Source organism: Anguilla rostrata, chromosome 16 (assembly GCF_018555375.3).
Source record: "Anguilla rostrata isolate EN2019 chromosome 16, ASM1855537v3, whole genome shotgun sequence".
In the NCBI taxonomy this organism is placed as follows: Eukaryota; Metazoa; Chordata; class Actinopteri; order Anguilliformes; family Anguillidae; genus Anguilla; species Anguilla rostrata.
The window spans coordinates 12,778,168-12,794,746 of record NC_057948.1 but is presented as its reverse complement, the minus strand read 5'-3'; the positions used below and the strand labels follow the sequence as shown (position 1 = coordinate 12,794,746).

General features: G+C 41.9%; 1 protein-coding gene across 1 annotated transcript in view; it reads left to right on the top strand.

Moving 5' to 3' along the window:
• Nucleotides 1-3,819, top strand: part of slco3a1a (solute carrier organic anion transporter family member 3A1a) — a 61,451-nt gene extending 57,632 nt beyond the window's left edge. Inside the window, exon 10 of the mRNA XM_064312224.1 lies at nucleotides 172-3,819. Coding sequence (XP_064168294.1) covers nucleotides 172-548 — 377 coding nt within the window. The 3' untranslated portion in view covers nucleotides 549-3,819. The remainder of the gene's footprint in view (nucleotides 1-171) is intronic.
• The last annotated feature ends 12,760 nt before the right edge of the window (nucleotides 3,820-16,579 follow it).

The window sequence follows — 16,579 nt, the reverse complement described above, 5'->3', positions numbered from 1 at the left end:
TTGTTTTGCTTTAAAAGGTTTTTCCGGCTTTTAGTGAGGTTTGTGTTTGTTTGATTACTTTAGTGCAAGGTTTATTCTGAACAGCTCTTTAAATCTGAAAAGTAATGCATTATCATCATTACTCTGTGTCCTCTTTGAGTCCTGCCTGCTTGATCATTATCTCCGCCGTAGGTTTCATCCCCCCTCCCTTGATCTTTGGCGCGGGGATCGACTCGACCTGCCTGTTCTGGAGCACGGTGTGCGGGGACAGGGGGGCCTGCATGCTCTACGACAACGTGGCCTACCGCCACCTGTACGTCAGCATCGCCATCGTCCTGAAGGCCGTGGCCTTCCTGCTGTACGCCACCACCTGGCAGTGCCTGCGCAAGAACTACAAGAAGTACATCAAGAACCACGAGGGATACCTGACCCCCACCGAACTCTTCGCCTCCAACCTCACGCTGGACAACGTGGGCAAGGAGCTCGGCCAGAACCCGGCTAACAGGACAAAATTTATATACAGCCTGGAGGATCACGAGTGGTGCGAGAACATGGAGTCTGTTTTATAGTGGAAACACTGACGGGACTACCTGCTGTATGCACACACGCGCGCACATACCCACACGCATACACGCGCACACACACACACGCGTACGCACGTGCTCACACACGCACGCACACGCAGACACACACACACGCACACGCACACACATGCTCATGCTCGCACGCGCTCGCACACACACACAAACGCGCACGCACACACACACACACATGCTCATGCACGCACGCGCGCGCACACACGCACGCGAACACACACACTAACGCACACATACGCACGCCCATGCACACACATATACATATATAGCGAGTGTGAGTAAATTATAAAAAATTCTCTTGAAGGATCTTCGTGTTTCTTTGTTCTTTTTTTAAAGGATGTAACTTTTTTTGATGTCCTGTTCAGGCCCTAGAAGACTGTTAATGTGTCTTGATCCAAATCCAAGGAGATTTTATTAGGGTCCATTTAGTTTTTTTCTTTTTGTTATTTTAAACATCGAATACTGTATCTGCGAGGATGGTGAGCAGGGTCAGTGGTTTTTTTGCTGTGTCTGACAGCAGCTATTGGTTATCTTTGTCCCACCCCAGTGGGATTGGTTCCGTTGAATCACATAAGGTTGATTCAGCTGTTGATCTGTTCCCTCTTATTTAAACAGTTGCTTTGTTATTTAAACAGTTTGTCTGATACCATTAAAGCTGCCAAGAAATGTCAAAATAGATTTTTTAAAAATTATTATTTATGCTGTTTCATTTTTTCTTTGTGTGTTTGCATACGGATGGCTTTTTATGTACAGTACTAGAATATGGATTCTGACCGAATATCAGCCTATTTCTGAAAAGAGTTATATCAGCAGATATTGCACAGGAAGTGTCTTGGGAAGTTGGTTCTTTCTACTGTTTTTGAATGTACTGTCAGTATCATATTTTTCAGTCATTTCAAATGTAATAATGTCATAACCATTTCTATATTTTCAGCATATGTTTAAAGTGTTCATACAGTGCAGTCCATAAGTATTTGGACAGTGACACAATCTTTGTTGTTTTGGCACTATGCTCCAGCACGTTGGATTTGAAAAGAAACAATGGATATGATGTTAAAGTGCGGACTCTCAAGATATTTACATCCATATTGGATGATCTGTGTAGGAATTTCAGCTGTTTACACACACAGTTCCTCTATTTTCAGGGACAAAATATAATTGTACAAATCAACATGTTTCAGTACTTGCTTGAAATCCTTTGTATTCAGTGACTACCTGAAGTCTGTGACCCATAGACATCACCAGACCAGCTGATGCTCTGGTAATCCCAGGTGATGCCCTGTCAGGACTGTACTGCAGCCATCTTCAGATCTTGTTTGATTTTGGGGCTTTTTTTTTTACTTCAGTCTTGTCTTCAGCAGTGAAACGCATGTTCATTTGGATACGGGTCGGGTGATTGACTTGGCCTGTCAAGAACCATCACAGTCACATCATCAGTAATGACAAGTGAGCCAGTTCCAGTACCAGCCTTACATGCCCAAGCCATAACACTACCTCCACCATGTTTCACAGTTGAGGGTTTGGATCATGAGCAGGTCATTTCTTTCTCCATACTTTCCCCTTTCTGTCACTTGGATACATGTTAATACTCATCTAATTTGCCCGTAAGATCGTCCCAGAACTCTACAGTTTTTAATGTACTTATTAGCGAACCGTGACCTGGCTGTTCTGTACTTGAGGCTTACCAGTGGTTTGCATTTTGCGGTGAACCCTCTGTGATTAGGCTGGTGTAGTTTTACGGTAGTCTTCGATACATCTATGCCTACATCCTGGAAAGTGTTCTTGATTTATTTGACAGTTGAAAAGGGAAAAGTTTTTCTTCACAATGAAAGTATTCTTTGGTCATCCACTACAGTGGTCTTCCATGGTCTAGTAGGTTGTCTGGTATTGCTGAGCTCACCAGAGCATTCTTGCTTCTTAACAATGTACAAAACAGTTTATTTTGATACACCCAATATTTTGACTATATCTCTAATGAACTTGTTCAGATTGTTCAGGCTCACGATGGCCTGCATTACTGGCATTAACACATCTTTGGTCCTCAGGTTGAGAGACACCAGCAGCAGAATACAGATGCGAATGCCACTCCTAGAATGATTTTTAGACTTTTTGTGAGCTCTCGTGTGCATGACGTAATGATGTGACGAAGCACCGCTGGCTGTCCAAAGCGAAGCAGCTGAGCACCCAATTGTTCAATTCATTTAGGTGCCCTAAAATTTATAGAAGGGGCTGTAATTTTTACATGGTTCACCCGATATGGATGGCAGTACCCTTGAACTTGAGCGTCTGCCCTTTATCCGCATATTCACCATTTCAAATCCAATGTGCTTCTGAGTACAGAGTCAAAACAACAAAAAACGTGTCACTGCCCCAATGCTTAAGGACTGACTATACTGTATATTTTATTTCTTCATCACATGGACATGGCTTTGAGTATTTTATACACTTTAAAGACCTTTCTTTTTCTTTCTTTAAGGGTGCAGTAAAGCTTTGAGAAATATTGCGGTTCTTTTTTGTTAATTTTGTTCACATGCTTTATTAATCCCTTACATGTCTTAATTTTGTTTTTTGTTTTATTCATGGGAATAGGATATTTATATACCTTGCAATTTATTTCTACTTTGGCACCAGAGAGTGAAAAACAGACATTGCTCAGAGCTGTTCCAGTTTACGTCAATGAAGTGGCCGATAGGGAAGAAATATGTCAGAAAATTATTTTTTTCAGTAATTCCTCAAGCAAAATAATGCAGAATGAAATGTATATATATTTTTTTATTCATCAGCTTAAGAAAAATGTTTTAAGAAAACGTTCTACTCTTGGATAATAATGTATGGCAGTAATACTAAATAAACTATATAATGCATAAATTGTAACGGACATCACGTAGAATACAGAACCATAAAATCCGCTATCTTTCATAGGAAAAAACGAGGGGCACTTTTCAATGGCTGAGAAGATTAAAGTGTTGCTCTTAAACAATGAATAAAGACAGATTATCACTTAAAAGCCTGCAGAATCTGCATGTCAGGAACCTAAAAAGAAGCAAAGAGTGTTGTTTTACAGAGGTTATTATTTTACACAAGGTTCATTCATGAATATCAGAGTTAGGCTCGGTAATGCGCTGTGTCGGATTGAGAGAGGTGTGTCTTCAGTAAACTCTGTGTCCTTGTTCTCATACTTTTTGTATCGCAAAAGACAGACATTTATACTACTCTGCAAATAAATTATTTTTCAGAAAATCCATCACAGACTCGAAAAGCTCTTTTTTTTTTTTTAGCCCTTACCACTTGAAGGCAGCTTTTCCATCTAATACAATGAGACAATTATTGAAGGTTTTTTTTATCATCTATTTGCATGGAGTGGCTTTAAAAGATGGATACCTTAGAAACCAGCATGTGAACCAAACAGAATCCACATCAAATGAAGTAAATCTTTGATGTTTTTGTGTTTGGAATGGCATCTAGATATTAAATGCGGTAGATTTGTTCCAAGAATATTCTCACATGCCAGACAGGTCAAGGTTTGATGTCTTAGACTTGTGTGTGAAGAACTGTCCATTTACATTCTAGTCTCTAAGATCTGGCAGCTTTCTGTAGCAACAGTTTATTGAGGTACATAGGGTGAGAGACTGGCCTAAGTATAGATATTATAAGACTGTCACTCACTCTCGCTGGCTGTGTTTGCATATGTTAGAGTCATAATGGGTTTTTCTTTAGCCACTACTCGTTTCCAGGGAGCAAAGGCTCTTGGGAGACCTTGAGAAACTTGAAAGTGCTCAATTTTCAGTGCGGAGAATTTTGAAGATGGAGAGTTGTGAAAGCGATTTTCAAGTGCTTGAATATGCTTGCTTTCTTATTGCTTATTTCATTTTACAGAACTCCTTTTTTCACAGCTGAACACCTTCCTTGTAATTGCATTCCTTGCATTTCTAACTGTTGTGGATCCAGAGGTGCAGGTGTTTGAGAAAGTGGACAATCATCTGTAAGTAAATAATTATGTTGAGTATAAGATTTTTCAAAAAATATCAGTCTTTTTACTAAAGAATATTGTAAGAACATTCATTTAGTAAAAAGGGTCTTTACATTTAAATACTTTGTCCAAGAAGTTGATGGTCAACTGAATGAATTACTACTACTGTGCCTGCAAATCTGAAATGATGATATCACATTCTACACAACTACAATGCGTTCACTACAATTTACAACTATACTTTCACCAGTATGTTTCACTGAATTGAAACAAGCCATATTCCAAAACAGTGCTATTTTTACTACATTTGTACAAGTAACTTGTTTGCAACGTAACACACAGCCATGGTCATTAGGCAGAGAACATCAAGCTTCTGGTGAAGGCAGGTGCATTTACAGCGGTTGGAGTGATAATGGTCGAAAGTTTACAGTGGAAAAAATAAATACAAATAAGAAAAAGTTTAAGAAAAAAAAAAACATTGGAAAAACAATTAACCATCAGTTTGAAGCTACACAGGATTAGATGCTCTTTTGTACCAAAATATTTTATCGCCATGAAAATTACACTGTATCCTAACCAACCTTACTGGAAAAGCTTTATTTATAGAATGTTCAAACCCCAGATACAGGGAGATGTGTGAGGAGGTCGTGCACTTGTGCTTCCAACCTAACAGCCTGTTAACAGTGCATCCTAAACAGTGCAGGATGCGTCGCTTAAAGCTTCATTACATTCGAACAGACCCCCACTGTTCAGCTTTTACCCATAATAACCAATGAAATAGTCAGAGACCAAACTAATTTGAATGCATATGATAATTATTTCTCCCATAATCTGTCAGCCAAGTCTTTTGTGATGTAATAAAGATACAGCCAAATGTATCTTTATTACATTTCCTCAACACAAAATGGCAAATATAACATCATGCATAAAGTTTGACACCAGACAGTGGATTTTCTCTGTCAGTAAAGGAAATGGATCCAGTGGATGCAGCACCAGACCCGCCGCTACGAGGGGGCGGCCCCACACATTCAGAATGCTGAGTTTAGATGAAAGAGTAGATGGAAAGATGAATTAAAACAGGGCCAAGTTACTTGATAAGTATACCTACAGTAAGAGTCCTCTTCGATTGTCACAAAGGCTACCATATTTTTGTAGAACATAAAATAAAAACCATACAAGCTTCAACTGTTAGTTTTCTATGCAGCCCGAATCAATACATCCTGCATCAAATTTGATCGAAATAATAATAATGATAATAATAATAATAATGGCTTTGTAAACTGCATACACAATTGTATAGAAAAGTAGATATGGTGAGAGGTGTCCCTTCAGTACAGTACAGAGTCTCAAGAGTCTGTTGTTAATGCCATTTTGTAAACATGGCAGCCTGCATCATATGTTTTGTAAACAGAAATGGATGATTGGTGTGACAAAATGATAATATTTGAAGGAAATTGTATTCCTAACCACAAAAGAGAACAATGCACAACAGCATTTTAAGAGAGAGAGAGAGGGAGATTCACCAACTCTGGGCAATTTCTTTGGGCGTTTAGGATGACAATCCCTTATCCTGCATGTTTGATTTGCACTGCTTTAAAAGCCACAGACGAATATCACAATACATTTCATATTATTTAAGGTTTCACTTTTCTCAAAATGACAAAATATTTTGTCCATTCGTTTGCAGGAGTCTTCTCAGACGATTGTGATCTGGAAAGCCGGAGTGGAGTCGCTATCGGTGGAATACAAGCAGCCAGCCAACACGGGGGGCCGTCAAACCATCATTTTGGCTGAGGAACAGATCTTCACCTGCCGGGGAGTCAGCCTCAAAGCATCTGAAATCTGGGCTTTTACAGAGTAGAACGACTCCTTATCGGAACGTGCCGCCGACGGAGACCTTGGGGAACCGCAAGACGGCGAACGGCTGCCAAAATGGCAAATTAAATGCGCCAAGAACAAGGGTTTCCACCTCTTACCTCAAGGTAATTATGTTTTATTGGTGGTCTAAAAGACGGATCTGTAGCTGGCAGGACACACGCGTGCGAACACTAGGCCCTGATCACGCAAATCGCGCATCTACTTTTTCCCCCCAGTATAAAATGAGTCAATAAATTGTTTTCAAATAAAGTGCGTGCTTAATTGTAATCAATTCGCCTGCTAAGTGCTTTTATTCCTGCCGAGCTACAGATTGTCCCTAGTGGACACATATTACTGTAGAAAATGTGATTTAAAGCAGCTTTTAATTCAGGGGAGCTTTATGAGAAACAATAATAATGGAGGTAATGCTTTCAATAATTACGAAATAAAAAGTGATTGAAAACAACTGAATCATTATTTAGCCATTTCCTGCATTGCAGAGATTTGCATTTCCTTCTTCTGTATTTACAACAGAGACAAGATTGTAAAGAACAAGTGTTTTTCCTTCTAAATCAGACCAACTTGGCAAAAAGGGGGAAAGGTCTTGTCTCAGAACACAAAAGCAAGCAACCATTGCCGACTGCTTGGAGTTTCAAACACCCCAATTAGTGTTATATACAGTACCTGCAGTCTGGCAGCCATTGTTTTGTATGTAAGAAAAATTCTAAAAATACAATTCCACAGTTAGCTGCAAAATAAATGTGTGCGACTGTCTGTGATGTCAGTACTTACTTGCACGGTTCTGTGTGTTTTTGCACTTTGCAAATACAGTAATTGGTTTTGAGTAACTGTAAAGAGGCGCTAGCAGAGTGGAATAAACAGACCAGCACAGAAGCCTCTTCATACCGTATGTACTGAAACCCTGCTGTGTTCCACATAGCACCTCATTTCAGTAACGAGTTACAGTCTCTGGTCTCAGCCCTCAGGTTGGTATGGGGGAGTGGCCAAGCAGGAGTTTTAATGTCAGTCATGTGCTTGTCCCACTGAAGTAATTCCTGGTAGTCTATATACAATTGAGTGTATATATAATGGGCTTTGAATTCACAAATACAATGACTTATGAGAATCACTGACTGTGTGAGTATAAATGAGGATTTTAGTTATTCAAAACAGACAGGTATCTTCCCACACAATCGCTGTGGGTCCCCTGCTGATTCTGCTCACAGGAGAGTAAGAAATGGAACTCAGCAGTACATGGATTGGTATTAAAAATAAATGCAGTGCTATCCTTTCATTTCAAACGGGCAGACAAAGACGGATGCAATTACCACTAATCAACTCCAGCTAAGCATTGCGTCGGCATTTCCTTTGATTAAACTTATTTTATATTCCTTGCATATCTTTTCCTACCCCTTCTTCACATTCGTTTTATTCACCAAAAAAATATAAATGGGCGTCGCAGTGCAAAATATACTACAAAATATAAAGGAAACAAATAAGATTTTAGGGTGAACACAACCCTAGGTCACCTTTATCTTTATCATTCTTTATTATAAGTAATGTAGAAAAACATAACTTGGGGGGAAAGTTGTTAGGTAATATGTTTTGCTAAAGGTCTGTTGCACCTATGAAAACGATTGGGACATTCCAGATACGTTAAATTACTTGGCTCCTTCACTGTGGTCTTTCCATGTCTAACCATAAAAATGTAGAACAAGTTCATCTTGCGAGTATCCCAGAATGCTTTACAGAGGTCAGTCTCTTACGGACCTGAGAATTCCCCTGGAAGTGATTCATCACTGCGCACAGATGACACCATTCTTCGTCTAGAGCGATGGGACTTGTCCTCGGTGTAGCATAGGTAAAGTACAATCCCACAAATGTTCAATTTATTTTCCTTCCCTTTTTTATTGCGCTCGCCGTGCCGTCGCACTGTGCAGCACGTAGGTTTTCTTCACGTCACGTTGAAATAAGAAATAAATCACTGTGTGACAGTCGGGCTGAGCTGAGAACTCATCCCATCTGTAAGTAGATTAGGCTCCCGCTGGAAGTGGATTTGATTCCTATCTCTATGGCGGCAAAGGAAACGAGCAATAGCCCCCAAAAAACAGCGCGCAGAAATCGCATACTTCAGCTAATCCAACCCTTGAAACGCGTCTGCTTTTCTTCAGTCCTGGAGAATCTTTGGCAGTTTGCCGAATATAGAGAAAGTGTCTCATTTCCGCCGTATTTTTGTTTGTTTTGTTGCCTTTTTTAAAGCAATGTCTGTGTCCCAGGTGTTCCTGTTTGAAAACAATATCAACTGAGCAATCTGGCTGGGTTTGTTTTTCTTTTTTCTTTTTAAATGTGGAGTCTTTACCAGATAGAGGTTGGTGTGGCGAATTTCAAAATTAATTTAGTCGATCTTCAGCCCACCCCGCGCAACGTTTATAGTGAAACTTCAGACCTTCTAGGGCTTCTGCGTTCCTTAAGTCCAAGTAAAATAATATAGATTTTTTGTGTGTATTTTTTGTTCAGTATGTTATTTTCTGTGTGTATGCTTTAAACTGTTTGTTTTTATTCGGAAAATATCATTTTACGGAAACAAGAAGAGATACATGTTTACTGCAAAAATGCACGTAAAAGCTATTTCATTCCTTGTAGGGATGAATGCATCGTTCATTTACTACCACGCAAAGCAATTCATTTACATGGCTGTCAGGGGTGGCTTGTGCTTGGAGAATGAAAAAAAGCTATTTTGTGCAGCAGATTGTTACAAGAAACAAATTATTTCCCTCCCACTGCAATTTTAAATGTGATTGAAATGGTAACAAATTATTTATATAAGCGGCATGATGCAGATCTGAGAGTAATAAACCGGGAACGAGAGCAATAATGTACTAAAGGTCAACAATAGCACTTGCTCTGACTTGATTGGTTCGCAATATGCACGCTCTGAGACAGGACTTATAAAGGCTCGGCGGTTTTCTGAAATTAAACGCATTGTTAATACAGACACGTCGTTTTTCTCGTTTATTAAAGAGATGCTGTGAAGGGAGTGTATGAGGCTGGGACTTCATGAATCCCAATAGGGGTGGAGCTGTCACACTCCAATCACGTTTTTTTTTTTTTTTTTTTTTTTTTTGCAGTAACGAATAAATAGGCCTAATTGTTATTGGGTCAAACAAGCTCACCTCCCTTGTGAATCCTTGCTGAGCCGTCACTACTGCATAGTCTTTGCTCCTCCTTGGTCGTCCTCCGCTACCACAAACTGTGAGTGATGTGTCATGAGGCTTGAACATCACAAGGACGTGGCCTGATTGTGCCTGTGGCTCTCTGTAGGACGGAGGCCCTCTGCTCATTAAAGGGCTCTCACATACCTGCAGACTCTAGCCTCTGCAGCTCTGTTAGGTGCTTCAACACAATGGAGCAAAGAACTTGCCCGGCAACAGTGGAGCAGGATGTGGGGGACAGCTTGAGCACATATGTCTAGATGCTGCCTGTTTGTGTGTGTGTCTGTGTGTGTGTGTGGGCATGCATATGTGTGTGTGTGTGTGTGTACGTGTGTGTATATGTGTGGGCATGCATGTGTGTGTATGTGTGCATGTGCTCTTGTGTACGTGTGTGTGTATGTGCATGTACTCTTGCACTCTTGCGTACGTGTGTGTGTGGTCTCCTTCTCTCTCCCATTAAAATGCAGAGAGCTGAGAGTAATTGATTCCAGGCTGGAACATAAAAGTTAAATGGGGCGTCCACAGAGCGGCTGGTGTGTGCAGGAGCAGCCCTCCTGTTCCTGCTCCACCTACAGCTCATTATTCCCATTATGCTTTCAGTGGAGGAGATGAAATCATGGGGCATTTTCTGACATCATCATTCATACTATTTATTCTTTAGCACAGGGTGGCACGTGGTGCAGTGGGTAGCACTGTCGCCTCACAGCAAGAAAGTCCTGGATTCGAATTCCGGCCTGGGCCTTTCTGTGTGGAGTTTGCGTGTTCCCCCCGTAGCCATGGTGGGTTTCCTCCCGCAGTCCAAAGACATGCAGGTAGGCTAATCGGAGACTCTAAATTGCCCATAGGTATGAGTGTGTGAGTGAATAGTGAGCGAATGTTGTGTGTGCCCTGTCATAGATTGGTGACCAGTCCAGGGTGTGTTCATGCCTCTCACCCAATGCATGCTGGGATATGCTCCGACATCCCCGCAACCCTGACCAAGATAAGCGGGTATGGATAATGGATGGATGGATAGATTTCTTTTACATGCTTCCTAAGCCTTTACAGCTTAGCTGGGAGCATATGGTAAAGAACCAGATTGCACAAAACACTTCAGCTAAATGGCTCAATGCAGCCACAGCTCATTGTGTTTTGATCCACAAGTATTGATGCAGCAGCTTTGATGCTGTGTGAAATGCCCTGCAGTTAGATAATTGTTATTACTGCATTCATTGGTCTGTGTAAAGAACAAACAAAAATATCACTCGGTGTGCATTAGCACCATTTACTGCCGCTCGATTGCAAGCTCTGTACGGTTTGTCAAAGGGATGGGGTATTTATTTGTGTACGAGCACATGCCTCGGATTATTCTCCTCAAATCATCCGCAGTCTAAAAAAAGCTCCGTGAACCAGACCAAAGCACAGAGAAAAGGCAGCGGAGATTACAACTACACGCCAACAAATCTCAAAAATACCATCTCCCTATGAAAAGCTTTTCGTAAGGAGCATCTAAGATCTCACCGGTTTCTTCTATCAAAATAGTGGAGTGTAATAGACTGGGGCACTAGGTTCTACCAGCTGTCACCATCAGCACAGAATCTGCTGTCACGTGCGACTGTGCACATGGAGGGCACCCGTACTAGATTGCGTGCCTCCCCCCCCCTTCCCCCGCCCACTTGGTGATCCATCATGCACTAGGGGGCTATTGTTTCACGCTGCGTATGATTAATTTAGGATTCATAACAGAAAATGAATTTTTCCTGAGGCAAACGCTTTCCAGTTTTGCTGAGGCACAAATACTTTTTTTATTTTATTTTTTTTAAATACACTAAACTAGCTGCTTTAGCTGCTACAGTGCTACCCTCTTGGGAGGCCCAGGGAGCGTGGAGCCTGTTCCGAGTTCTTACCTGCGGCGCGTCTGCTCTCTGCTTCTTTAACGGAGCTCCTGGCGCTCTCTGTCCGTGCGCCGCGTGAGTGAGAAACGCACGCCGAGCATCAAACTACAGGCACGCTCTCCTCTCTCATTTAGCACGAAGACAAATATTTTCTCTTGTTGAGACCGAATCCATAACAGTTCGTTATTCAAATATGATTTTGAATGGTGACCACGTACATGGATACAGTATTAAGTGGCTCGTTTTTTTTGTTGTTGTAAGAAATGCGATAATACAGTAGTGATTGTATAACACATTTCTTGACTTGTATAGAGACGATACACGATTATTTCAACCGCCATTCACAGCTTCTTGACCTGTGCGAAGTGAATGCCACGATGCTGCGAAAGTATTAGCTGTCAGCTAAAGTCTCCCTGGGATTCAAAAACAAGAACCCATCAGACCCGTTCGCTATCACTGCTCGTATCTCCTCAGGCCACCCTGAATCTCTCTGCAGTGCGTCTCCGAGCTAGCTGTTGTTTTAGGGCTTTCGCTTAAAAGTTTATACCTGAACTTCTTATATTTATGCCTGCCGAGCATTCCTGGGGCATTGTAAAAACCCTGGCAAGCTCCATTTAGAGACACTTGAAAAGGGCCACATCTGCTTGTGCGTCCACTGCCATTATATATCACAGGCGAATAATTCACACGAGGGACAATTTTGGAACCCATTACGCGCCGTGTGGTAAACGCACCGCATGCTAAACATCTCTCTCTCTCTCTCCCCCCGCCCCCTCAGAACAGTAGCCATTACCTTAGATCCCACTGCAAAATTAACAGATGTCAACATGGTATTTGCCTCCGGTCATTTCTGCATGAACGGACACTATCTTCAATGCGCCGAACTCCTCGCTAGAAACATAGCAATGCGCCAATAAAAGACAGAAGCTAACAAGACAAGGGTTGCACGTTTCAATCGAACAGCTTTTCATTTTTTGTTGCTCTAATCTCCCTTGTTTTTTTTATTTAAAAGAAACATTACTTTTCAAATATTAAGAGTTGTTCCCAATGGAGATTTGCTCAGTGACATTTCAAGAGCGTGTTTTGATGCTCGCTACTAATTTTGCTCCAACAGCTTTAATTGGGTTTGTGTTTGCGGTGGTGAGCGCTGGCATTAGAGAAAATCTTGTGCCAGTGTACTTATCCTTATTTGGAGTCTTTGAAAAATGAGGACAGGCTAAGATGATGCGCTGCTGCACACAGTTCTGAGCTGACATACTGCGGGGGCACATACTGTCCTTGAGAGCTGCGCTGAGTTTCCCAAGAGCGCAGTATTGATGTCTGGTCTACGATTGGTCGCTCTTCAAAAACAATCACTGAGTCGAAATGGCTTTCTTTGGTGTTCATTTGCTTGGTGCCATAGAGCCTTGTTATTGCCTGAATACCTCAATCTATTGCAGGTGATCCAAAGTTTTTCAACCAATTTGGAACGCCTACTGCAGGCCTGTCTTATTGTCACAATATCCTCCCATTATTTCCAGAGGAAGAACGTGTATGTGTCTACTCGGCGAAGGCGTACTTCCAGCCGACTGCTTAGTTTTACTCCGCAGTGCATCAGAAGGGATTTTGCAGCTATTGCGCCAGAGGGTAGCTGATGTGTCTGGGGCTGGTCTGCAGCAGGCACCAGATCAACCGGACGTGTGGCCATCCTGCTGACGGACGGTCTCCCTCCCTGGGCGAGGCCGTGGCTGACCGCGCATCGCACCGCACGATGATTCCATGGTCGCAATCTCCGTCCCTTCTGTGCCGCGGGGCGCGGCAATGCGCTGAAAGCAAGTTCCTTGGCCGGATACGCCACACAGTCTGCCCGCTTTGAAAATATTATTTTAAAAAAGGCCATTTAATGATTGATTTCATGCTCATCTGAGCTAAATTGTGAGGAACGCGTTCAACAGAAAAAAAGTGCCATTTAATAGGATGTAGAGGTAAGATAGATGATGAGCTACTGAATTGAATAAGCTGAATAGTCACTGAACTGAATGCAGAACTCTGCACTTGATATGCAGAGGCTTCCAGGGAGCAGTGGCCGTGTCATTGGCATTCAAAGACCGTCCAATCACTGGAGAACAGAAGCCCATCAGAGCCTGTGTGAATATTTCATGGTTTGGGCTCAGAAGTCCATCTGCTGGTGAGCACCTTTTTCATGGCCCACTGGGTTGTCAATCACAGATCCCTCAATAAGGCAGCGGACCTGAATTCCAATAGCCTGCCCTTCACACCGCCCTCTGCAGGTGGAGTGGTGCGCTGTAAAATTAACCTCCAGAAATTTCAAGGTTGAGCTCTGGGCCAACTGAAAGAAATGTGTCAAGTCAAGTTTCGAGACACCTCAAGAGCAGCTCACGCCACTTTAATATGTTGTGTCCTTGGAGAAACCTTTTCTGAATCTGAAAGCACCATGTATTTATTGTTCAGTTTCCATTTGTTTGATCGTTCATTTGATGGCAAGAACAGAGAGAATGAAAAGACCTCGAAAGTCATGGATGAGTTTGAAAAGGTGCAAAGCTCATTTTAACCTAATGCATTCAGCACCACTCCAAATTAGACCGTGCATACGTGTTATAAGTAATGGGTGTGCAATCTACTGTATTAATCAATGGAAAACACAAAGCAAGCAGCGCCTAGATCCAATGATGTTTCACAAAAAAATCTTTCTCCACACAAAATTATTTAGTAGTTTAACTACATCCCCCAAGACCTCAACCAGCGGGCAAAAAGGAAAGGTGTGTGTTTATGGATCTCTGTCGAGGATAAGAGGACTTGAAGACCTGGGTAAGGCAACACCCGGCTTTTGATATGAACCTGTTTTGTATGCTTTGCCCAGACCGATGGTTTTCTTTCCGACAGCAGAACTGCAGCTGCACGTGTTTTTGTGTCTCCGGCTTCAAGGCCCTTCCACCTCTGTAATCTGTCGAAAGTCGCAGAGGGATTTAAGCATCCTCCCTGTTCGTGCCCACGTTTAAAAGCAGGCAGCCATTTTGTGTGTGTGTTTGTATGTGTATTCTCTTTTTAGTAAGGAACCTAATCCACATCCTTAATCCCTGTCGACACGCCGCGTCTTGTGTGAGACTGGCATCTGCATGCAGAAGGAAGCGCACAGCTCTTGTGGGTGACCGTGGCGGTTGGTGGGGGGGCTGGGCTTTTGGAAGATTGCTTTAATTTGAGTTCAGATTAAAGAAATGTGCCCATGTTTTTTTTAATGCTGCATCTTCTGTGGGGATTGGATTAATTTTTGGTTCAATGATGAAAACCGCAACTTGTGTTAAGTCTGCTTCTTCATGATTCTGTTGATTTTTATCCATCTTATCTTTCTCTGGATTGACCAGACTGCTTACTGCTTCTATTTTTTTTTTCAATTTTATATCTATGGTCCCTGGAAACTGCACTGGTTCTGCTGCACTGACTTTTTTTTTTTTTACAATGTCACCTTAAAATGAACAGCACCCTTATTGCACACAAGCTGCTAATGTGAAATTGACACACAGGACTTCTTCACAATGGCCTTCAGTTGGGGCTCTGGTACCTGTTATAGACATTTACAGGGGAAGTTCTGACGCTGAACAGTGAAGTTTCATCCTTGTACAGGTGGCTACACAGATGCTTGAACATTTCTCTGGAGGATAAGGTTTTGCTGTTGATTATTTTGTAACCAAATATGTGTTACCTGATTTCAAAGACGCCTTGTAACGACTCCAGCTCAGTCATCCATCAACTTGACAGACCACAAATCCGATTTTCAATTCTGCCGATGTGAACACACCTGGAGCGTCGAACTTATTCACCCTTGAAGAATTGTTCATTTTACACATGACAAAAGAACGGATATGCAAAAGGGAGGAATTTTATTCATTCAGACAACCAAAAGGAAGGTCACTTTTGACGTACGTTCATCATGCGTGGCAGCCAGAAATTGAATTCAGCTTTCTGTAAAGCACTTTTGATTCTCTATAAAAGACTCAACATGGAGGGGGTTCATTTAATGACAGACAGACAGGGGTGTGCTCAGCTCAATTTCCCACCCACTCTTGTTATTGTTAAAGTGGACTGAATATTTCTGTGTGTGCTTTCGCATAATCCAGTTCTCAGGCTCAGTCATTCCTGCAAATGTGTGAGCATGTACCCTTTCTCAACGATGAACAGTCTGTCAGTGTCCCACTCCTTTGTGATAAAGTACTTCAAAAAATTTACATAGGGATGAGTCCGCCGTGAGGATTTCAATTCCGCTCGGCTCTAAGAGATGTTTCTTCCGATGGGACTGGAAGGAAACTAGGCAAATTAAGTTTAGGGGCATACTTCGCATTATTAGCACCGAGCTGCAACAGTAGCATATACGCTCTGCCTTTTGATGATGCGCTTTCCTGCACACACACACTGGTTTTAAGACCGACACTTCAGAGTAACTGCCGATAATGGAGTTGTGTTACAGGATTTGCCGTTAATTGGATTGTGGAATCCTTTCGGAAACGCGACGTTCCCTGTGAAAAACCTGCAGCTGATTGGATTATCTTGGGTTCCTTTAATTTTTTTAAGCATCCAAGCTGCCAGAATAGCAGATTTGAATATAATATACATATACAACATTGGATAGAATTATTTAGTTATCTTCTTTATCGTGCATCGCTTTTTAAATTGATACACACATCAGAGAGCATTGAGGGTGGTTTAATTCTTTTCTGTCAGTATTGTACCTCAAAAAACTGTAATTGCAGTAAATGACTGATAAGTTGTTTGACACAACCAACGCAAATAGAAAACTGTAACTGGCCAAACAAAAGCAGTTTTGTTTGATCCAAACCTGGTTCATGAACATTTGGTTTATACAACCAAACTCATCCCCTGGGTTTTGCTGTTTTCACTTAAAGTCATCCTAGGTGCCTTTGAAAGCATTGTACACAGCCAGCAATTCAGAATGCTATGGTATGCTTCTCGGTACTAGAGCATATCAAAGACGGCCATCGTTGATTTACCCATACGCAGTGCAATTTCATTCAAGGCAGCTTGCATCTTTATGTGTCAGTGAGCGGAAATGACTGACAGCATGTTGATGTAGAGGAG